This window comes from Fundulus heteroclitus, chromosome 16, assembly GCF_011125445.2.
Source record: "Fundulus heteroclitus isolate FHET01 chromosome 16, MU-UCD_Fhet_4.1, whole genome shotgun sequence".
In the NCBI taxonomy this organism is placed as follows: Eukaryota; Metazoa; Chordata; class Actinopteri; order Cyprinodontiformes; family Fundulidae; genus Fundulus; species Fundulus heteroclitus.
Genome location: NC_046376.1, coordinates 10669790 through 10695687, shown reverse-complemented (window position 1 = coordinate 10695687; position 25898 = coordinate 10669790). Strand labels below are relative to the sequence as shown.

Here is a 25898-nt window from a genome sequence, read left to right as displayed (position 1 = left end):
TTTGGGGAAATGCATGTAAAACACATTTTCAATCAATTTGCATAAAACAAAAAACTGGAAAGCATTATAAAGAGGCAACAAATCCACTATTTCTTCAGTTAAAATATTTTAAATTTAATGAATTAGTAGATTATAGTATTTCACAAACAATGTTTAAAGCACATGAAAGCATAGTACCATTAAACATTCAAGTAAGATTTAGAAAAAGAGAAAGCAGTTCTAATTTAAAAAACCCAAATGTAGAACAAAACTGACGGAGCGCTGTGTTTCTGTGAATGGAATCAGTTTATGGAACAATGTGAATAAAGAAACCGAAGAATCACAATCACTATTTATTAATGTTATTATTCATTTAAAATGTTATGTTTTATAAATATAAACAGAAAATCAACCTAAAGTAAAATGTGTATTTCAGTTTTGGAGGACAGATATTTCAGTTCACTATCTTTTGTTTTTGTATTTTGATATTTTAATGCCTATTGTTTTGTTGTTGTTGTTGTTGATGATTTTGTAATTTAAGTTCTTTGTACATATATTGTTTTAGGTGAAGGGGGCAGATAACATAAGATCATTCTTCTTTCTGCTCCCTTTCATTCAGGACTTTAGAATGTTTGTTTTTGTTTTTACACAAACATTTTAGAATCAAAATAAAATAAAAAATTCTCTGTCAATTTTCACTGATTAAAAAACAACAAAAAAACAAAAAATCATGACAAAACACATCATACAGCTGTGGCTACATGGTCGGTCGCAGCCCTTTACCCTAATTTTATGAATGTAAAACTCAATCTCCAAATATTTCCAGCATCTTTCTCTGTGAATATATCAATTTAGAATATCTCATCCTGTAACTGGAGAAACTTTTGAGATTTGCCACATGGAATAACCTTAAATAAATGCGGCACCTAAAGCTTTCTGCTCTTTATTTGTCCAAAATAGACTTTAATTAATTGTTTTAATAATAACATTATCCAAACATATGGTTTAAAATGCTAGGAGTTAAATATAAAAGGTACAACATGGATTGGCAAACTTACACGAGTTGTATCAAGTGGAAAACCGAAGAATGATAATTAGTAGGTGATATTTCTGCTCCTTTCCATATAAAATGAGCCATCAGCCTGAGTCTCCTCATTATCAGAGGCATTTGTTTCCTCTTTTATTGAAGGTGACACCATCTAGAGACTCATTATACAGCTTGTTCATTCTTCATTTGGCAGGCTTTCTTTATTTCTCCATATAAATGTTGCTGCTTCTACTGTCATTTTTTTATGTCGGTTCCTTCATTCTTTTTTGTTTTTAACTATTTGAGCTCATTATTAACCAACAGACTTAAATCCTGACAACTGTGCCGTCGATGACATCTGTAAGATTCACCTTTGTAGAGCGCTTTTATTGCTTCAAAAATATTTCACAGTTTGAACCAGGAATCCACATTTAGATTCATCCCTAAAAGCTCAACGTATTTAATGTAACTATTTCTGTTTATTTGTCTAGTTCCTTGGTGTTTGTAGCGACCTACTGCCGATCCAGCGCAGTGCGGACCAGTATGTGCGTATTTGCCTATTAACCTGTTTGCGTATGTTAAAAATCCGAACTTCACACGGGTCCATTTCGTATCCATTTCTGTGAGTTCCTGAATCTGAAGGATTAAAGTCGCTAGAATCTTTTACATGTCTCCATCCACTTACTTCAGTCCAGGCAGTGAGATGTATTATCCCCCTATCCATACATTAAATTGAACGCTAACACTTTGGTCCCTGTCGACTCTTGCTGCTGGTTACAGACTTGAGAGCTTCACACAAAAGTGGAAAGATTAAGATGGCAACCTCCAGATGTGCCTTAGCAGGGGTGAATGGAATTAGCAAATATAGTTTTATTAGTGTACCGTTTGATTATACTGCAGAATGTAATAAAACAAAACAGTGAAAAGGGTAGGAATACATTTTAACTGTAGATTGTTGTTGTTTTTTTGCAGCATTTTGTTATAATTTACCAGATAAGGGCTTTTAACGTTATCTCTCTCTGCCTCAAAATTCATCTCCAAAACAGGTTCGGCCTAATCCTTTGCAGAGGCTGTAATCATGCATAAATCATGACATAGTATATGTTTCTTTTTGACTTATATTCATGAGTGTGGGTGTCCAAGAATGACTTACCCAAGGCAGGCTCAGCACAGTCCTTGTACTGTTCAGGGGTACAGTAGGAGGCGTCACCTGGCAACAGAATAAATAATGTACATTACAGTAGCTATTGAATCAATGCTGGTGCTTAGACATGAGCTTACTGGAAAACTTAAACATTGAGCATAAACAGGCGGAAGAATTAGATCTTCCGTGAGAAACGGCCTCCTTGTACCTCCCAGGCACACCTTGTACTCCTGTTTTTTTTTGTTGTTTTTTTTTATAATGCCAACAACTAATCCAGTATTGATTCGTCATATCAATATGAAGCTGGGAAATCCCTCGGAAAATACTGCAACCTTGCTGAAAACTCTAGCTGATGAATGCATGCTCAATAAATCATCACAGAGTACAACAAGGGTGCTCACCAGGCATGTGCACCATCCTGCAGTTGCAGTTCTCCACAATGTAGCGCGTTTCGCAGTCAATCCTGCAGGCCGTTACACTGTAGACCTGAAAGAAGCCCGACTCCAGAGCCTTGGACTCACACTCTCCCCATGGGGGAGGCAGGTAGGTCAGCTGAGGGCGAGAAGAGACGTGGGAGCTCAGTTAACTTTCATGGTCAATAAACAAAAAATAAGAAATAAAGATTTTGTTTATTAAGGCAAACTTGTTCCATGCCAATTTGGCCTTACGGGAAAGTAATTTTCTCCTTGTTAAATCTTGAATGACTCACATTTTTGGAAAGCTAATTCAAAATGGAGCTAAAGCAGAGACAGCTCATGCTGGAGGTCAGAATAACCTAGAACATCTAAAGCCCTGAAAACCTCACATTTATGGTTAAACTTTAAGAGACAGGCGAAAAATGGCAATCCACGGGAAGTATTTGGTTTGAGCTTGAAGTTTGTTCAATGACTTAAAACACTGTTACATGTGGGGAAAAAAAGAAGAAGAACTCTGTTAAGGGGCAAATATGTTTTCACAGCACTGTGCTGTCATAAATGAAAGCATACTATCTCTGTTTTAGGCAACAGTTGATTTTTAGCTTGACTGGTGTCTGGTCAGTCAGAAAATAAAAATATATATATATTTTTAGAGCCAAAGATTGTATAAATGTCCTTTGAGCCTTCAGCCACCAACTGCAATGAAACAAGCCAGACTTGTTTCATTGGAAACATTTTGGACTTTTTTAAAGTTTTTGATGAGGATCTAAAATCTCCAGGAAATACATAATTTACAGCTACTAATGCTGATCACACTAATTGTGCTTATCACAAAGTTTAGAAGCTAAAAGTAACTTAAATATAATCTTAATACTTTCTCTGTATTTTAGAATAATAGTAATACTTTTTACTGTAACTCCCCTCTCACACTTGGCAGGAGGTTTTCTCTGCTTCTGAAATAATAAAGAAGGCTAGAAAAAAGACCCTTACGCTGAGTGCTTTTATTTTCATGTTTCAGGAACTAGGTCAGTTTAGTAACAGATTAAAACTTTATATATATAAAAAAAAACAGACATCAGAAATTGGCCATATGAATGATTGATTAATCTTGATTTACAGTTTGAAGGTATTATCCTTAATGTATTTTCTTATCTTATCAATGTTGTCTTCCTCTCTTTAAAACATTGGAATATATCTTGTAGAACATCTCCAAAGTGCGGCCTGGGGGCCATTTGTGGCCCTTGGAATAATTTACTGTGGCCCCCGACCGCAGGTCAACAATGGGAAGAAACGGTTCTTCCAGCAAAAGGAACAGAAGCAGATGGACACCTATAGTAACTTTTGAAAGCTGAGGGTTTTAATGAAAAATTTATTTCATATTAAATGTAGATATTTAGTCACTTAAGTATTTTCTTTTATTAGCCGTGTTGTATTTCATTTCATGTTAATATAAAAAGTAGGCTGCAAATATCCAGCCAATATCTTCTCAAGAACAGACATTTGTTTAACTTGGGAAAATAGAGCAAGTGTTTTTGAAAACATTATTCTATTTGTGGTTGGGAACAGACCAAAAACTATTTCTTTACCAGTTATATGGAAAACACTCCACCCAAAATGTTAGGGAACCGAAACACCTTTCCCTCCTTTAGACAAACATCTGAGAGCACATTATGGACCTACAATAATTTAATGTTTTCTACTTTGTTTCAATCAAATATTAAATATTAGCTTTATTGCTGAGCAGATAAAAATCAAATATTTCACAATAAATCAATTTTACATTTTTATTGGAAATAAAAGGCCCACAAGTGCCTTCAATTGGGCTAGTTTGACCCGTGGTGTAAAAAGTTTGGAAACCCCTGTCATAGAAGACCAACAATAACGACACCATCTCCATTATTTAAATGTTAATTCTCCCGTGTATATATTTTATAACCAAGGCAAGTTAGTTTTATAGCACCATTAATACACAGTAATTTACACAGCTTCAAAGAAAAATAAGGGAACAAAAGACAAGCAATTTATTAACAGAATTAATGCTGGATGAAAAGAAACAATAGAATGCAATTTTCAAAGAACTGTAGTGCTATGATAAGCATACTGAAATATTATTATTTTGTCATTTATGGGAAAGTTGTGAGAGTTCAGAAGCAGAGGGACTAAATGTGGCGTCCTTTTGTTTGGTTCAGGTCTGTAGGAAGTTAACTGAGAATAAGCTCAGAAGAGGCCCACGAGTGATTTCTGTTCAAACTGATTTATAACTGTCTAGTGACAAACTAGTCTCCTAACTATAAATCAGTATTTTTACTCATAAAAGAAAGTTTTTTATGTGATTTCAAGTGGATTTTTATTAACTGGAATTTACAGGATGATAAAATGTCCGTCTCTCTATTATCTTAATGAGGATGTGTTTTAGCTGCCGGCTCCCAGACCGTACAAAGACCGAAAGGTTTTAGTAAAAATTCTATTTCACAATCTTTCCACAAAAAAATTATGTCATTGTGCTGCCCAACATTTGTGATATTACATTGATTTGTTAACTAATGTGTAAATGTGTTAATGGCGATACAATAGGTGAATGGTAAAAACATTAGGTTGAAGCTGTAATAAATGACAACAATTTCAATTGAAATTTGCTTCGTTCCTCTTAAAGCGACTGCCTGGCAGGTCAACAAGTTCTGAAACATTAGTTTCAATGAGATATTGTCTCTCCAAAGTCAGCATCCAGCCATCCAAATTAATAAAAGATAGGAAATTAAGTCAGTTGAGAAGCCTAAGTTCACAGGACAGAGAATGAAAACAATTAGGAAAAACTATAAACTTTCAGAAAGTAAACTCTGCTGTTGGTAATCTGATAGTAAATAGACAATACATAGGATTTCAAAACGAAATGTACATACATCAGAAAACAGTGGTGGGTTTGAGTATTAGAACAAAACATGCAGACATTTGGAGGCAATACAGAGATTCCCAGGGCAGTGAAGATAATACAAACTAAATGAGAAAAGCAGCACTGTCCCCATGTCTCAATATCGCAAAGATGGAAATATGCAGTGAATTGTGCAAATGGAGATACAGTCAAGTGTGCAAATATGTGTCGAGGTAGCAGAGTAACATTTAAGCTATCAGTCAATCCCCCGAATATTAAAAGTTTTAACAGCTGGGGCAAATAAACTGTTACAGTTTGACAGTTCGGGTCCAGACTTTTAAGTGCCTATTTCTGCAAAGTAGAGGGATAAGAAACAAGGTTTTACAATTCATTATTGTCCAGTTTGGCAACCTGCAGCAGAGTCGGAAACCAAACGAGGAAGCCAAATTGTCGTTACTGTCTTATGGATTCTTCATTAAGTTTGATTAAACATGATTAAACCGCACAAACTCTATTGGCTTTCAACAGCGTGTATAAAAGGACATTCAAAACAAAAGCAACACAAAGGAAAAGGGGGGAAAAGAAATCACTGAAGAGCTTTGGAAATTACAAACCGCTGCTCTTCAAAACCAAATCATTAGTCCTTGAATTCCAACTACCGCATGGCAGCAGAAGAGTCCAAAAACCGACTTGGCACTGCAGAAAACAATTGACGAGTTAGCCAGACCCTGTCAGCGAAGTCCCCCAACACACAGTGAGCAAAGCACGTACAAATGCTCCTGTGGCTGTGAAGGATGGCGCAACAGATGAGAAACGAGGGACACTGGGCTGAGCAGCATGGAGGCCCATCTGCTCTACAGCACAGGCATCGAGGTCCAGCTCTGCTCTGCATCCATCACCCTCTGTTCCCAGTTTCCCTCGCTGTCATCTCAGTGCATCCCAAGTGAGTCAGCTTGCTCTGCCAAAAGATCTTTGTGTGTGTGTGTGTGTGTGTGTGTGTGTGTGTGTGTATGGGGGGTTACAAATGGAACATTCTGCCAGATTAGGCTTGGCTCGACTCTTCTTGTTGGTGATGACAGAATTTGAAGCCTTGGCTTTCTTTCTAGGTGATCTTGCTTCTCTGCTTCACGGTGCAAGATGGACGATACTATTATTTTAGCAACACAAGAGTGGGAGAATCAATTTCACCTTAATCCAAGTTGCATTTCGGTGTCCAGAAGCCTTAAGCCATTTGGATGTGGCTAAAGTGGTTCTTGTAATAATTAAATATGCCTTTCTCAAAGCCAGCAGCAAGAAAAAGCCATATACTGACATTCAGAAGCTATTAATTATGTCAGAGACCTAAAAAAAAAATGTGCTCCTTGGCAATCCTTAACCTTTACAATCACCTTCACACCTCACCTAATCTTCACTTCTGCCCTAATTAGAGTCAGATGTAGCTGATCCCAGATCTGATTAATTCTCTGTAATCAGATAATCCAAGGCGCTCAATATCACTTTTCACTATGTTGAGACCCGTGGACCTGATTGTGGTGTTATCTAATAAAAGCCGAGGCTTGTGGGCCACTCAATGTGTTATTAATCAATGCTCCATTCCCCTGTTATACCAGAGCGATACTTTAATTAGGCCATACAGCTCTGCCAACCAGGGACGCTGTTAAAAAGTAGATAACAGCGTGAGTTACAATGAGGTCATCCCATTAGCGCTGCCTGGGTGAGCCGAAATGCAAATTGTGGACAATGGGTATGAGCAAAACCACCCTTATGTGTTGGTGTTGTGTTTCTGAACAGCTAGCCGGCAACACAAAGACCCTGGGTTTGAATTAAGACTCTTCCTAGAAAAATAAAGATGTTTTTTTTTCCATGTAAAGAATGACTTTCCCTGTAACAGGAACAGCATGCCCTTTTAGTTTCATTTAAAAGCCTACAGCAAGCCAATTCTGGGTTCTGAGAGCTTGAATAGAAAACGGCTGTGTGAGGACTCATCTCTTTCTGATGGCCCCGAGTTTTGTGCTGGAGGCCCACTTGATTAAACCTGCTTTGATGTAGGTCTAGTGAAGTTTGTTAAATCAATCTTTTTTGTAAAACAAATCTTTCCAGGCACACTATCTGCACCATTTCATTCTAGAGTGTGCCACACGGCCATTTTAGGAGCTCTGTACCAGATCCGTTCGCGGTCATCAGAGTCGGGATTAATTTTATGGATTAATTGGCAAAAAACACTAAAGGTTGGAGCTGGAGGAGACAGATGCAAACCTGCAGCATGTTGTTTCCCAGACGTCTGCTCCAAAGTCTGGCTCCGCGTTAATTAGCCGGAGTACAATGTGCCTTTTTTCCCCCTTTTTATGCAGGCTTGTTAAGAGGGGCAGCGATTTCACAGAAGGCATGCAGAGGACGGCTTGTCTACACCCTGCCAGTCACGGAACAGGGCTGGCAGATGAGCAGAGACCCTGAGAGGCTCATTACCCAGGGGGCCTACCCATTGTTGGACATGCCTCCTCTCTAACAGTTTATCACTCCCACACACTGGGCTCTGTTGTAGGAAGGTCACATTTAAACTTTATTGAATAGATGTCACTCCTAAGTGAATTACCTCATTTGTTTTAAGATGATGATGATTTAATCACTGGGTGTATTTTGTCTGACTTTGAAACACAAAGAGGAATCGTGTACGGCTTGTGGGCACATTGTGGGTTTGTTATTTACCAACAGTGCCGGTAGTGATGATACCCTAGCAGGACTGGACTGGAGACACCATCGCGCAGATTTAACGATGGGCCTCAGATCCAGGCTGGCGAGAGAAAATCTCACAGTTGCTGCAGATTTGTCTGCTTCACATCCCTGATGCGCATCTCTTGTTTCACCTATTCCCTGGTAAAAGGTGAAACAAGCTGGTAAACCTACCCTGGTACATCAGCACTTTCTAAAATACTTAGACCAAATAGAAATTCCCTTTCTTCCCCATAGTGATACTTAGTTTGAACTTCAGCAACTCATCTGTTACCAACTTCTAGCCTAAACCCGAAAATAGCAGTGAAATTGGTAAGTTTTTTTCCCCACCAGCATTAAAAGTTACACAGACCAAAAAGTGTTATAATGGATCTCCGTTCACTGGAATTATCCAAATCTGGTTTAACCACAAATCTGCCTTTTAGTTGCCTCTAATTATAATTAACTAGAGGCTACTAAATGCACTCCGATTTCTTTAAAGAACAACACAAAAAAACAATGAGAAACTTAAATTTAGAAGCAACAAATTGGCTCGCTAACCAGTGTCCCCAGCAATTATGTTCTTAAAATGTGTACAATTCTTTAAAATTATGTTTGTCCTCTTTTTTCCTTTTTTGGAGACCCACAATTCTGCCAAGGGGATGATTTAAAAGCTCTAAATTAAACATTTTAGTAGAGAATTTGCCAATTAAGGTGACCCTAACTGTGAATGGAAAGTTTATCTGCAAAGCACATTTAAAAACTGTAAAATCAGACTAATACAGCATTATCAATATAGTAAAGCCACTTTTGGCCACTCCAAACTCAGCATAAATGTCCAGGTAGAGTGGATTTTTAACGAATCGCATCGATCCAGACTACAAGACAAATGATAAGGTGCTATATATGTGCCACCAACCTGATCCACAGATCTTTAATATTTAGAGCCTACAGAATGTGTCTCATTTTAACAGTAACCACTCACACACACAGCAGCGGCGTGTCGGCTCCATTCAGACTTAAAATCATTGAATGAGCAACAATCCCCAGGCGGGTTTGATGGCTTTAAGATGTATTTTAGTCCATATAATGAAAAATATTCACCTTTACAGGTTGGAATTACTTAAAAACTGCTTTAGTGTATTATTGCCCCTCTCCGTCTCTGTGAATATGCTGAAAACACTTGCTTTTCTTATTCATTTATATCTCCACTAATGTTGGATTTACCAACCTTTTGTTTCTGCATGTGATTCCTATAATGACACAATGCAATACCCTTTAGTCTTGCTTTTGACAAGACAGGAGGCCCTATCCCTTCTCTTCCCATATACTTTAGCATTACTGAATTTGAATAAACTGATCTTGGTACTGACTGATCAGTGATTATGAACCCTCATACTGTAGGACATATGCAAACGTTCCGTATTAAAAGCCTTTTGTTTTCTTTTTCAGAGCAGTGAACTCAACAATCCTCTCTAATTCTTTGCACTGTGAAGCTGGTATTGATATGTTTCAGCTAAAATACTGTAATTTAATAGAAACACACAGGAAAGATGCCCGTTGTTCCTTAGTTTCACTGTGGCATCACACATAATCTGAAAATAATCATCTGATCCAACCCATCTGGATGGGATAACATCTACAGTGACTCCCCACCTGCTGCCCAGCCTTCTGCAGCACAAACTTCGGTGCTGCCAACATTGATTTAGGGCCGTCTGCAACAGCCCATTTGACTAAAAAGCCTGAGATTTTTTTGGCAACAAACTTTTAAGCTTTTTGTATGCTGGATCTGGACGACTCTTAGTCTAAAAGTGCATTTCCCCACGGGGAGAATGACCAAACCAAACTCTGTGAAACTTTATGGAAAAGATTTACACTTCTGGAAAGGTTATCCAAGCAACTTTAACTTTTCAAAGCTACTTTCTGACACAAGAACTTGCTGCCAGTTGGAGAACTTTGTTCTGCTTATGAAAATGTTTCAAAAAGCTTTCCAGAAGCACTTTTAAAAGATATGCATACATTCATATAATCCTCACAATAAGCTGTGCTGAAAGTTGTAGAGTGTAGTTTTATTTGTCATGAAACCTCTACACAGGCTTCCCCAAAGCCTTGGCATCAACTCTGTTGGAAATTTGTGGACTGTGCTTAAGTCCTGTGCCAAGAAACCAACTAATCTAAATGAAGTCTACCAACTCTGCCCAGAATAAACAGCTATCCAGCCAATATTATGCCATCAATATTGAGCTCGGTACATTTTGATGGTGGCAGATTTTGGATGAGCTTGAAGATTTGTGGCAATGTCTGTCCTGTTGAACCCGATATTTACATACAATGTAAACAAAAGTAACCTTTTTCTACTGTATTGTCTATCACCTATCATTTTAGATCAGTTAGGAGAATGAATTTTTTTTTTTTTTTTTTTTTTTTTTTTTTTTGCATTCGGAGATACTGAGGATTACATACATTTGTTTTGTATTTTGTTGAACTGGCCCATTCAGATTTCTCCTCCTAAGGTTATTTTCTCATCAAACCATCTATTTCGTGAAGTACTGGCCCCTCTTACAGTAAAACACCTGCACAAAAGGATATTACCACCTGTTCTTCTCAGTTGGAATGATGTGACAATAGTCTTTCTAGACAAAGACTTCAGTTTTAGATTTTATCAGACTAAATTAATTGTTTTGAACAATTAAGTTCCCTGTCCCTTTGTCCATTTGCAGACTGTAATCTGACTTTTTAGGTCACTTCTAGCTTTTATTTTTATCGGAAGCGTCTTGTTTACTGTGAATTTTAATTTTATGTAAATGTTTTAATCCTCTTTTATCTAGCCTTTATTAACTTTTAATTCCATCTGTTCGTTTGGGCTTTTATCTTGCTAGAACAGAAAGAAAGTGTTGGGAATGGCTAAGGTCTGTGGCAAAATTGCCGCTGCAGACTTAAATAATGGAGCTGAGCTGTGCAGCTCTCAGATCCTTGTTTTTGTTGCTATAAAAATCAATAGCCTTTAGGGGATAATGAAGATTTTTTAATTTGAACCTCTCTGTGTGTGACCTTTTAGCCCACATTAGGACATAACTTGTTTCACTAATTGTAAATAAGGTATGTGGTATTTCTCCATATAGCACATTTTTACAAAAAAATAAAATAAAAAAAATCACAAAGATCTACATAAAAAGTCTCACTTGAATAAAAATTTGATCAGCTGCTTTTTAAAAGCTCTAAGACCCTCAAGACAACATAAAGACACAGGGAGCTCATATTACAGTCGTGGTTCAACACTACTACTGGGAGATTTAGGTTTGAGGACCCGAGTGCACATGTTGGAGTATGTGGCTTAACCAATCCAGGAATATATGGAGAAGTTTAACTGTACAGGTGGCTGATGGTAAAAGTCAGGGTTTTAAAATTAATTCTAAAATGAGCAAAGTCCTGCTGCACTGCTCTGGATCAACTGAAGGCCTTTTTATTGATGCGTGTAGAAAGTGAATTGCAACAGTGTAGAGCAGGAGTTTCTAAACTTGTCAGCCTGTAACACCTGAAATAACAGCACTAGAGACTGCTGACTCCCTTTTGGGCGCATGTCTTACAGCCAAGCGTAGTCGTCCCCCCGTCTTAAATTAAGGAATGTCGAGCATCTAGTTAAGTTACATTTTGGTATTGATTTTAAAAATAGCAAAATACAAAATGGAAGACAATGGATGGATGGATGAATGGAAAATACAACATCTTTTTAGCACATCAGCATCAAACTCTTATTAGTATCAGGACTTTAGAATGATTGTGTAAATGACAGTCTGACTTTATTATCATTATATAACAACTTTATTCTAATGATATTTCGACTTTCGAAACTTTTGACTAATGAATTTACTTTTGTTATATTGCAATTTTATTTTTGCAATGTTAATCATTCTACATAGTAGTACATCTACTATTATGAGTGTATTCTCATAATCTCCACACATATATCCTATTAGGGCCACCATGAATTAAAATAAATAAATTATTGGCCATGGGGGAGTACATTTACACAAAAAACTCAGTTAATTTGACATTAAGTTGTTTTGAGTAATTTTCAAAAGGCAAGAGACACTGATCAAAAATGACATCTGAATTCCTCAAGCTTGGCATTACCAATGAGTTCAAACATCAAGCCTACACATTGCTTGATCAGAGGAACCATGCTCTCCGAAACAATGATCAGGCACTGATTTCTCAGAGTGTTTAGATAGAATTTTTGAGGGGGCAGAACTACTGAATTTCATCTCCACAACAATAACAACATTGTTTGAATTACTAAAGATCTGTCCAAGGGGTATACAGCAAAAAACACGTGGGTCCAAAACAGGGATTTGTGGTGTATAAAATCAGTAGAATCTGACATGGTGTGATGGAAACTGAAGCTTAAATTTTAAAGTTAGATCTAAAACAGTTCTAGAGATCAAACTATGAGACCTATTCGTTAAGATGGTGCAATAAACATAGTCAAAGGTTGCATTCAGGTCTAGCAAGACTAAATGAGTAAATTCCTCAACGTCCGTGCCCATCTACAAAAAGTAGATCGGGATTAAGAAAATTTTATGCTGTTCCAGAAAACAAATCAGTTCATTGGCAACAGGTTTTGCATATATTTTTTTTAAGTCGAATGTAATTTATTTATTGGCCTATTATTATTTGGCAGAGAGGAGTCCCAGATGGGTTTTCTAGGATTGGGTATGGCAACATGTTTAAAGGAGAGAGGCAAAGAGCTATTTTTGCAGATTAACAGTATCTGCTGTAAAGGGCCATCGGGTCAAAACTTTCTGAAACAATGAGGCTGGAAGAACAGTGAAAGGGCTTAGTGAGTTTGTTTTTTATATATATATATATATAGAATGACACCGATGTCCTGTCAATTTACAGATTTGAAGGACAAGTATCATTGGGAAGAAAATTGATAAACAGAATAATATTGAAAATTGTCAAGATGTTATTAAAGTCAGACTTGGAAAAAAAATAGACATGAAAGGAACTTCAAGTGAAACAACCTAACTTATTGCATCAAACTAAATTTGTGAATTGTTTTTTGGGAAAAAGGGTTGAGCAAAGCAAACACTTCTGGGGATTTTTATCATATCATTGAAAGACAAGTTTCTTAAACTGCAAACTATGTTATCATAATGGCTCTTAGAAGCATCTCAAAACTGTACATTAGGATGAACTAGACTTATGGGCGTCCAGACATTCCTGACATCTTTGTGGGTTTGCTTGGATTTCCCTATGATTCACGCAATAATGTGGTGAGTTTCAGGTTTTGCCTAAAAACACATCTGCAGATGCGCTTCCAATTAGGTGAAAAGCTGTGAATTAATCTATAAGATGCAAGGCATAGCACCATCCTGTTCTGGACTTCACTGTTTAAAGGGACAAAGTCACAAATTTTGACTATAAAATATATATTCATCTTCAAACATTACAATATACACCAAGTGTGTGTTCTGATAGTGTTTACTTAATTCTTTTTGAGCCTGAAAAGAACTGGGGGCGATCAGCAGACAGACATTGTGGTTCCATCCATTCTAATGCAGAAATAGTGTGACAGTTTGGGCAAATGTTAACAAATCATTTATATATCAAGTTTGACGCAAATAAGCATATTCGAATAACTATTTATTTATATTGAATATATCAACATATTGATTATTGTGATACCCCAGGGCAAAGAAAGATTTACCAATCTTGGTCTTAAACATTAAACATCAATAAAATCTTCCTTTTTTACAAAGCAAGTAGTATCTTCTATATTTTCAGGCTTAGATGTCGGTTAGGCCCAGTGCTATGTTTTAGCTGTGTCTTTTTCCCTGAAAGCCAAACTGATGGAGCTATTGCTGCAGCTATTCATATTTTTTTATGATTTAATCCTTCAAACTAAACTACTAAGCTCATTTAAGATACAAAGAAACTAAGCAACTATGTACACACAAAAGAAACTAAAAGACAAATAAAAGTTTAACATCATCATCAGAATGACTCAGTGAATCCTGGTTCACTGTAGATCTAAGTTAGAGAACTAAAGTTCATCTTAAAGAATATATAATAAGATTAAATTAGCTTGACTAATTTAGAACAACATTTGGTATGTTCAACCCATTCATAATGCAAATCAGTTTTATAAAATATTATTCGAGGAAATAACATTTTATAGAATGATTTTCTCAGTAAAAATCAATAACTTTTGGGAAACCTGATTTTATTAATGTGATTATTTCACCAGGAAATAATTAACACTCGAATTGGTAACTTAGGAGGCTAGCGAACGCTGTAGTGGATGGCCGGTCATTAGCTTGGTGGGTTTTCCTAAAGTTACACAAAGACCATTAAATCGACGTTAATGCTCCCTATTAATGCCGTAATAACACTCGCAGCATTATCGATTGATGGTGGAGCGAGAGGAAAACCAGCAATAGGTTTAAAACAAACCATAGTTACGTTTACTATAGGTGGTAACACTAATGTTATCGGGTAAGCTAATAGCACTATGCTAACGGACATTCAACGCTAATTTAAAAATATTTTTAAGCTCTATTTGGTCATAATGAGCGGACCAGACATCACAAACATTAATATCCCATCGGCGTATAAAACCTTTGTGAAAATAAAGTTTGTTATAACCATAAAAACACTCAAACCACATATCAGTATAGCAGGGTGTCTGAGCAGCGAGCCAGTGGATCTTACTCCTTGTGAAACCCGGCCTGAGATGAAGCTTCCACAGTTGGTTCTCCTGTGGGGGGGGTCGCAGCGTGGCCTTCCTAGCGTGCCTGTGTTCTTAGGCTCCCTGCATAGCTTGAAGGGGTGATTTACAGATCAGCTTTTCTCCTGAAAAAGCTGAGGGAAGGTTACAAGCAGCCTGTCTCCATGGCAGTCGGCGGGTTAGGTTCCAATGTTGAACAGCAGGCTGTACTTAGCTGCAATTCTGAACTGTGCCCATGTTTACGGTCTCTACAGCGGGGAGGCTTTCACACTCCACGGGCAAGGAGGGAGATAAATCCAAGGGGTCTTGGTACATAGCAGTATTGGCAACCCCTGCTGTGATGGGCAGTTCCCTGAGGGCCTGTAAAAGTCTCACAGTGGCTTTAAACGTACAGTGATTTTATCCCACATGGCTGACTGCACAACAATTGAAAAGGTATTTCTAGATCTAAAAACTGTACACCTACTAACATTTCAAAAATGAAAGTACAAAAAGGGACATTTAAGAAAAAACAACAACAAAAGGGACAGAACAAAAACAAAAAAACACAAAGTTAGAGACACGCCTAATAATGGTCCAGTCTCACATGGGGAAACAAACAGATTCATCATGAGAGAAGAATGTACAACGCAAACTTTGAGAAGAGCAACGAAATACAGCCATTTTAAAAGGATAGCAGTGACAGAAAAAGCAATTGACATTAACTACCATTGGCTGTGTATATCTATGGGCTCTGGAGCCATTAAGACTGGCCTTGTGTGATGAAATAAAGATTAGTATGATTGAGCAAAGTTTAGATTGGATTGAGAGCAACTCTACCAGAAAGGTCAAAGCTGAAAACAAAAGAGACAAGTTCATCACTCATCTGTCAACTGTCACCATGAGACCAAAGAGGTCACCACAAGGCCCCAAGGCAGCACAAGAAAAAAAAAACGCCCCCCCCCCCCCCCCCCCCACATATTAATGTGGATGCACAGAATCTCATCCCGGCTGTCATGGCAGGTTATCCATCACATTATCTCTAAGGGATAAGCCCAGTGTGTGGATTAGAGGTGGAGAAAGCGAACCAGAAGAGTGATGATGATAATGATAGGGCACCTACTCTTTGCTCCTGAGTGGCCACAAAGGTCTGGAAGCCAGGGGCCACGCCAAAGCCAAGTTCATGGACAAATGGAGGCTCCGCCTGGCTGTGGATTTGCACACGCACGCCTGCCTCAAACGCTGTGTCCTCTGCAAGGAAGATGAAGAGAGAGACTTCAGTGATTCACAGAAATGACAAAATAACAATCCACGAACCGATTCAGCTCAACTGTTCAAATGCAACACCCGGATGTCATTTTGAAAGCGACCTTTTAGCAATGAAGTCTGAGCTTTCTGACTCGAAGCCTCAGGCTTTTGAAATTGTCTGTGACTTAGGGAGGAAAAAACACAGAGACATGCATTTGCTGCGACATCAAACGCACGTATAGTGAATAAGGCCTGGTGCGGAGTCTGCAGATGAAAGAGCATTTGTGCCGACGCACACACGGCGGTAAAGACCAAAGGCGCCACAACATTTACGGACAAAGAACGAGCAGCGCTTGCAGAAATCAATAATGTCCTCACAGTCAGCTGTGAGCGCACTGACATTCAATCAGGGCTTTTCCCCATCAGAAGATCAGCCTGTCACCTCACGGCGCTCTATATGACCAAGACATGGGAGTCTGAGCACGACCAGCCCGCTCAAATCGATGCAGCCCAAATACAGATGGAAAAAGGCGTCACCCCACCATGATACATGCATTAATCAAACATCTGCAGTGACGGATGTGGCGGGAGCACAGACTGGTTTCATACCAATGAACTGATAAATGGATCAAACAGGGCTTCTGAGTTTTCAGAGAGAACAGAACAGGAAGATGGGACAGCGTGTGAGCGGTGGTGCGTGTTACTTATATTTAGGTCACAGAAATCTTTTTGTAGTCATATTATGAGAACTTGGCTTGCTTAGAGGAAAATAAATCAAGTCCCAACAACGTAACTCATTAGATGATAAGCACACGTTAAAGGTTAGGTCGTGGTAAAGTTTATAATAACTCTGCGGCAAAGGAATCTAAGTTACTGCAATGTCCCATACAGTCATTAAAACACATGTGCTTATAGTAGGGCTGCACAAGATATCAATTCACAATTTTCATCTCAATGTCATATATACAACACTGCAATCCCAAACAACTATAGTGCATTACGTTTTATTATAGCCAGTAATGTATTTGACTCTCCTTGCCCTTGATGCCCACACCAAATAAAGATTTTAGTGAGAGATGCTAAAGCTCACAAAGTGGCACCCTAATCACAATCCTATAAACTCTAACACACACACAACGATCCATGCTGTAATCACTGCCTGTAATAACAACCCAGGACTATCCGATGCTGTCTCTCAAAATATGTCTTAATTGTTGCTAGAAAAATAAATCTTTATTCCTTTTTTGTTGAAGGACTCATCATTATGCAACTGCATTACAGCACCTGAGCATGCTGCATTCACCATCTGGCCCCAAGTTAGGAGACACGATCAGTGCAGACATTGCTGGTGTGTGTTCAGATTATGGTGCAGGCAAGCCAGCTGATGCTGGTTATAAAAGAAATAAATAAAAAATAGAACCCATATATTTAAACGTAGCCTGAGACCAGAAGAAAAACAGGACGATGTGTCTTTAAATTTAAATTTGACTCAACTCCTCTGCTGCTTCAACAGTTTGTTTTTTTGTCAGACTATTTACCGAGAATCTATTGAGACGTGCTTCTTTCTGCACCGATTTCTTAGGCTTAGCTTGTATAAATGTATGACAAATTAACCTACAGCACTATGCAAAGCAACAGTTTCACTGTTTTACAATCCTGTTTGTCTGTGGCACTTGTAGGCCTTTTTGTTTCATGGATTCAACATAAGAAAAGGAAATAAATTGTGCATTGGTGACAAGCCACTTGTAAGAAAGACAAATTATTTTAGCGAAGGCGTCAATATGAACAGAACAATGGTTCATCACTTGAGTTTAGGGCTTTTTATGCCTGCATGATTCTCAGGTTGGAGTTAAGCAGCACGTGGAATTTAAAAAAACAAAATTAAAAACAGAAAATTCATCTCTCTGAAAATGCCCAGGGCTAAAATGAATAAAAACTGCAATTGACAACCAAAGACAAAAATTAAAGACCATATCAAAAGATTAGAAGTATATTAAAGTCTTAGCTTTAAGAGGTTGAAAATAAAATGAGAAACTGCAATGGCTCAAAATGTTAAGATGGTATGTTTAATTAATTACTATAAACTAGGTGTGTAACAGAGGAAGATAAAAAAAATATTAAAAAATGTTTATTACATTACTATCTAAAGTCGTGTGCACCAAACTAATGCAAAAATGGCTGGTGCTATTTAAGACTTGCTTCTATTGAACACTCTGCAGGTTCATTTTAAGTTTTTGGCGATAAGGTTGTGATGAAGACAAGGCGATGTAGTTCAAAAGTCATACAACACAAAGTTTACAGCAAACGTTTGTGTATTCTGCAACCATACTAATGGGTAGGAGTCATATTTGCCTATTAGTTTGCAGCTTGACAAAGGGGGTTTACAAATCCTGATTGCTCAAATAAATCAATTTAAAACCATTTAGGTAATGAACCCTATTAGGTCCTAAGAAGTGCCATTTACTGTTCAAACAGTATTAGACCAGGTGAGCAAGGGCTTAGCATTTAATAGATCATGTATTTGAGAAATTCATACTAGGAAAAGTTATTCACCTCAATGCTGTTTTCATTTTTTTTATATAAAGTTAGAGCCAAAATAAATTAAACTATATTTAATTGTGTTGTTTTTCCCATAACAAAGATTACTACTGTTTTTGGACTTCTATAAAACTATCATTTGGTCATTCAAACCTTTAGGACATGGCTTGATTCTGTTTAAGGGATTAACTAGAGCAGAAATAACCTATCACTAAGCAATTCCATCTGATATGCTTTGAGGTCGACATGAGTACGCTGGTACAGTGCTCATGTCAAACTTAGCTGACCTTAGATTGCTAATGTGTTTAACTATTTAACAGTTTGTATACCAGTGTTCGGCTGTCAGCCTGAAAACTGCTACATAACTACATAACTGCTAAATAATCCACTGCTGTAGCCTGAAGATGATTTTAAAAATAAGAACCTTACAAATTTGGAGGGACATTTGTTCATTAGTGCAAACACTAAATGTGTAAACAAAACAGACAAAGCACTGATTTGTGAATAATCCCAACAGAAAGCATGTGGAATGTCAACATCTTTGCTGCAATGCAGCAATCATTAATCAACACCAATGAGAGAAAGTACACACTTTCACAGGGAAAGAAACATTACAGATTTGTATGTAAATTAGGATAATTTGATATTAGCTCTCAGTACACTAAAGATCATAAATCAAGTAACCATATACTTGTGTTGCTTTAAAGTCAGCAGTACCTTATTTTAATGTAATCTAACTGAAAGCTAACATCTTGTAAATGTAAGATGACATCACTTATAAAAAGGCTTTTACCCTTGTTTTGGGATGGGCAAAACACTTTACATTGCATATGATTCAACTTTTCAAGCACACATTTAAAAGAAAATTACCGTAGAATGCTATTAGTCATAAATACAGAATATGCCAATGTTTTTGTGAGCCAGTAAAAAAAAAGCAATAAAAAGAAAAGGCATCAATCAATCAATTCCTTAAAGGCTGCCTCAGAAGATATGTTGAGACCATAATAAACAGAGAAGTCAGAGGCAATTAGAGAAGTGCTACTCCTGGGAATCAATGCAAGAAAAATCAGGATTTAAGGCATCAACGTCTTCTAAAAAAAAAAAAGACCAAAAAAGAAAAAAAACACACGTTCCTACAATTTGAGCTATCAAATACTAAGAAATCCTACTTAACAATTAGTCCAATCAAGAGTTATTCAAATACCACTTGGAGCTTCAATTAATAGATTTTTAGTTAATCAGACAAATTATAATTACTCAGAGAAAAATTCCTGATCTGGGTTAATCTTGCTTAATTAGAAACAATGCGAGTTAAAATTCATTCTAAGGCAGTGCTCGGGAAAAAAAAATAACTTGCACATAAGACGTTGATCTCTTGCTGAGTGATCGGCACGCACATGAAAAGCTGCTATTTTTATTTTTTACACAGCCCTCTTTGATGATGCTATTAAGCACGAGTTAAAGGTTGTTGTGTTTGTTTTTTGCTGCAGTCAGTCTGTGTACAGGGAATCAGGAGTAACGATGTCTGTTGCATCTGCAACAGGCTTCAATTAACTTCAAAGACAGCTCCATGGATCTCCGATCAGACAAATACACTCGATCAGTGTGTTCACGCTCATTCCACTTAGAATGACTCAGAAAACAAAGAAGAGGAGGCCTAGCGATTAGGGAGCCGGTATTTGTGTTTTTGAGAGGGCTAAAGGTCGCCGGTTTGAAACTCAGCCTGTCACTACAGGTCCCTGAGTTAGTAAGACCATTGACCGCAGATTCCTCCCCGGACACCTTTCAGTGTAGCGGCACACTGCTCCCATAGGGATGGGTTGAATGCAGGCCCACCCTGCTGTGGGACTATAAAGGGAAATCTTTTTTTTAAGTTAGGAGAGGGATATTCAGTACCTGGAATATGCTGCAACAAGTTTCACCTTTTTTGTATCACCTTCTGATTCTACATTTAAAAAAATAAAGAGATTTCAGGTTTTTAAGTAGGTCTAAGCTGACAATTTCATTTTCACCAGATTCTTTATGTTACATTTTCTAAATGAAGAATCTCATCAATCTTCTCATATCAATCAAAATTCAATAAAATTGTATTAATATAGTGCCAACTCACAACACATGTCATCTCAAGGCACAAGGTACAAAGTCAAGATCATTTAAGATGAAGGGTCAACTATTTTCCTATATACCTTCCTAGGGAGCCATCTTATCGCCCAATTGAAATGAGAACTGTATGACATATTGTAAATATTTAAGATGACATATTTTAAGCTTTGATATGTGATTGCTGCAGCTAGTTACCAGCACAACTGAGAATTATTCTGTTTTGAATTATTAGGGAAAGAAAACAAAGTAAAACACACAATTGCCATGAAACTAGCAACATAAAGAGGAATGTCAGACATTATGATTGAAAGTACTATTTTCGCGGACAGTCCATCTTCATCAAAGCTAGTGCCCATCTCCATCGGACACTGAGCAAGATGCAGGGTGCGCTCTACACAGGTCGCCAGTCCAAGAAAAGACGGAGACAAACGGGACAGAAAACTGTGCATGCACATGCTCATACCAAAGGACATTTCATAGAGAGGAATTAACTTATCAGTCATGTTTTTGTGGGAAGAAGCCGGAGAATCAGGAGAGAAACCACACATGCATGGGGAGAACATGCAAATTCTATGCAGCAGAATCCACGATTTGAAACCAGGACCTTTTTGGTGGAACAATCTTATTTCTTTCCAGTTTTTCCACATACAATGGAGAAAATATGTGCTATACATTGTATGTATTGTTTGACAACGGTAGCCATTTTTAATAAAGCATAAAATTAAGGAAATTTAAAATTATCTTAATTTATATGTCCCTAAGCTTTAAATGTTTTAATAAACAAATCATAAAGGTGTAATTTATGGGTTGGTGCTTTATAGACTTAAATATAGACTGATTGGATTTATACTTGGCAATTATCAGAGTTTGTCAAAAAAGCAGAGAAACAACAAACGTAAAAACCTAATAAACAGAAAATTACAACAATATAAAGGATTGAAAGAATACACTTCTATTCCCACATCAAACAATTTTCTTTTCATGAAAAAAAAAATTCTGTCTCTAAAAATTCACAATCTAGTTTCGAGTTTAATTTTTTAGATTTAATATTGCCATTGAGGCACCTGAAGCTTTTTTTGTCTTTTGTAGTCAAGGTTTGTGTTTTCCAACTGTCGAATTTACACAAAGTTCACACAGATGAGTTTGTATGTGTTGTTGACCTTAAAGAAAATCGGATTCGGATAACAGTCAGTATTGGCTGGTCTGACCTTAAGGAAAACAGGAAATCAGTATCACACACTGAAGCAGAGTCGGTAGATTATTAAGATTTAGTCATTCAAGCACATATCCCTAACATTTACCTGACTTTAACCTCACTGCATTTAAAACAAAGTGCATTAAAGAACATGCTGTTTGCTAATGTGGTCACAGAATATCAGCACCATTAGAAAAATATTTAGTCATCTTTAATAAATTGGAAAATTATTGTGCTGTAACTCAGAATCCCAAGTTAAACGCATCATATAGATTGATAACTCGTATAGGGTCCCGACCCCACTGCAGGAAAACGAGGGCCAAATTAGATGTTTTTGCAGGTCAAGTGAGCAGGACAGGCTTTTTGGAACCAGTGGAATCTCACCCATATCTGACTCTTCTAAGCAGGGACGTGCAGAGACCGTTGGAGGGGCAGGTGCTCAAAGTTAAAAGAGGGCACATGGGGCACGGATTTAAAACACGATACAGAAACATACCTTGCTATACATCCGGCTGAAATGTACCAACCCATACTATAAAGAATGTAACATGGAATCAAGGGCGTAGGTTTGATTTGAACTTTGATTTGAACTTTAACCCTAGGGACACTTCATTGCTCTGACATCATTGGTCCTACGCAGTATGCATGCTCCTATTTCTTTATGCTTGACTTGAGCGTCAGGGCGCGTTTCTTCTGTCTAAAGAGAAAAGCAGTATTTCTTACTACATTTATACAAATTTTATAAGCACGACACACACTAGATGCTTTTTGTTAATCTGGTGGCCTAGTGGTTAGAGCATTGATCTTGGGTCCCAGAGGTTCTGAGTTCAACTCCCACAGACTACCATTCTGGGTCCCTGAGCAAGACACTTAACCCCGATTGCTCCCCTGGCGCCGCACAGTGGCAGCCCACTGCTCACCAAGGGGATGGGTAAAGATGCAGAAGTGAATTTATCCATTGTGAGATCAATAAAGTTCTATTATTATTATAAATTATAAAGCAGCGCCCGATCTGATGAACGTTGAATTGAGACTTTTTTCCCACTTTGAAAAAGTTTGCATTTGAACTTACCAGCAACAGAGACCTATCAATTTTTACCATCTGCAACATTCCAAACACATTTCTTACATCATATATCTGAAGAGTAGATAACAGCTTCTCCTTACATATCTTCTCAGACAATTAAATTATTTCCCTAACAATAGTGAGTTGTCGATGTTTAAATGTGCAGTAAATCTTAATACATAAGGAGCATGGAGGACCCAATACTGTACTTTGAGTAAGATTGGTGACACCAAAACTGAATTGTTTCATGAGTGGTTGTCCATTTCATCACTCAAATGAGAACCACATACTATTGGTATATACTAGTAAGACTAATAAAGAACAGCAGATAAAACTTTAAGATATGTTAAGGCCTATATTAAATTAATTTTACGACCATATCAACAGATTAAATACTTTTTACTTTTTTGGTGTACCAAATTACCCTCGTAATGAAGTAATATTTTATGGATTAAGTCCCTGATGATAAGAATGTCTAGCTCCGCCCCTGGTTTGCACTAATTTACTAATAGACAGTGTGGAAATCTTTGTACAATAAAAGCAATGTAAATAGTGTTCCTCGGTTGTATTTGTCGTAACTGTAATTCTAGAAGTAGAAATAGTGAAATAAATAGCACTATCATTTTGTGAAATCCTAATTACGCTATTATAAATAAGTAAAAGTCTAAACAAAATATAGCAGTTGTTTAGGCAGCATATAGTGTTGTTGTGTTGTATATCTTATAAAATAAATATCACCTGCTATTTATACCTGAACTGCATCAGAGGGTCAACAAAAAAATTAAACAATAATAGCAACGAAATATTGGTAAAAGGGAAACCCTCACCTTTTCTTTTTCAGGCAGCTGTGGCTAAGAATCAGAATTTTTAATAGTCTACAATCTTTGCTTTTCCATCTTTCCAGCCGGCTTCAGAACTCCAGCCTGGCACAAAATATTTAGTTTTATAAAACAGATTAGGTTTCTGTTGATAAATGCATTATACTTCAGAATTAGATGCTATTTTGAGATGCTAACGTTGGTTACTTACATTTCTCAAGTTCCATAAATCAAAACTCTCTCGCCTGCTTCTTTACAGAACTGCACTCAGCAGCTTTCACCTATTTTACTGCAGATAAATAGTTTCTTAACTGGGACTAGTTCCGTGGCCTAGTATCAATTGTGGTAACCACAGTATTCCTGTATGATAACTGTAAAACTGAAATCTCCGCTCCAAGCAAGCACGCACACGGACAGACTAGAAAACAGCCAATCAGAAAGAGGGAAGGCGGGATTTAAAGCAGTATAACCAATGACAGTGGAGTTAAACAGCACAGAGCACAGTCAAGTGTGCTGCAGATTTAAAGGGGCAGGACCACTGAGCTATATTATACACTGGAGTGCTGATTTTGCCGAAAAACTGAAGTCACTGGCCGCCATCTTGCTACTCCCTACTCTCACATAATCCCATAGGATTTGGTTGCAACAACAAGCAGTTTTCTGACTGTGTGAAAATATTTCACAGGTAATTCTACAGTCAGTGGATGTACTAACACTATTAACTACTAGGAAATTAGGTGCTGAAATATTTTACATGTTATTCATATTAAATATATATATGTATATATAAGTATGTGTATATGTATATATATGTATACACATATGTAAATATATGTTTTTGTACATTGTTATTTATATATTTAGAAATGTTAAACATATATATTTAAATGAATAAAATGCAAAATATTTCAGCACATAACTTTCTCAGTACTTGATATTTTTAGAACATAACATAAAAGTATATGGCATTTGACATTTTAAAAGTCTTAATCCCCCCCTGAACATGAGAAAATCCGATGCTGTAGCGCACATATTCCCTAGTTACTGGGGGGAAATAGGGAGTACCAATATGGCGGCTGGTGGCTTCAAAGCGACTCGTTCAAACAGACGGTGATTAGCACTCCAGTGTATAATATAGCTCAGTGGGCAGGACAGATTGGCCAGCGTGAGGCAGCGGAGCTGGGAGCTGCGAGAGGAAAAGTAGGGCAGAGTGAGGGTACGTTATGTGGATCATGTAACCAGCCACGGTAGATCTAAATTATTATTCTTTTGGACATGCACCATGCACACACACACACCAACAAACACGCACACATAAAAAAAAAAAAAAAAAAAAAAAAAAAAAAAAAAAAAAAAAAAAAAAAAAAAAAAAAACTGACAAAAGGGCACTTTGGGCACCAAGGGGCAAAGGGGCAGGTGCTCAAGCCCCCTCCGCCCCCCCCTCTGCACGTCCCTGCTTCTAAGTCAGATTTCAGCCACTTTTGGGATTTGACTACAGTGAGAACAACCAAGGCGGATTTGATGCGACTCTGACGTCACTTTCCATCGACATCTGTCACAACTTTGTGCCGGCTGGAAGTGATAGCAGTTATCATTAGCAGCAACATGCAGTTCAGCTTGGAGCCACAAACAGTTTACACAGGACTCAGATATAGGCAACATTTTAAAAGTAATGTGAATGACCTCAGGTGAAAATCTGAGTTCAGACTAAAATTGGAATTGAGAATTAAGACCTGCAGTGTGACTGCTGCTGTACACTGATGTTTTCAAGGCTTTATTCCTTTTAGCTGATGATTTTCCCCTTACAACTAATGAAAATATGAAAATTAAGAATAAAATATTACATCAGACGAATAATAAAAAGCTTTTCAATACAGAAATGTGGACTTAAAGTAAATAATTAATAGACTACCTGCTTCAAGGTTATTTTCAAAGGGTACTTTTAATTTGACAAGTGACTCATCAGAATACGACAACTTAAACAAGTCATAACTTAAAGAAACAAGTGCAAAAAATGACATGTAACAATAATCCATTAAATAACTTTGAATAAAAGCAATTCATTCATATTAAT

General features: G+C 37.3%; 1 protein-coding gene across 3 annotated transcripts in view; it reads right to left on the bottom strand.

Moving 5' to 3' along the window:
• asic2 (acid-sensing (proton-gated) ion channel 2) overlaps positions 1-25898 on the bottom strand; it is a 516811-nt gene that overhangs the window by 18425 nt on the left and 472488 nt on the right. For all 3 annotated transcript variants that reach the window (XM_036147764.1, XM_036147763.1, XM_012851411.3), the window contains 3 exons: positions 15980-16107; positions 2552-2702; positions 2160-2216 (listed from right to left, as the gene is read on the bottom strand). In XM_036147764.1, coding sequence (XP_036003657.1) covers positions 2160-2216; positions 2552-2702; positions 15980-16107 — 336 coding nt within the window. The remainder of the gene's footprint in view (positions 1-2159; positions 2217-2551; positions 2703-15979; positions 16108-25898) is intronic.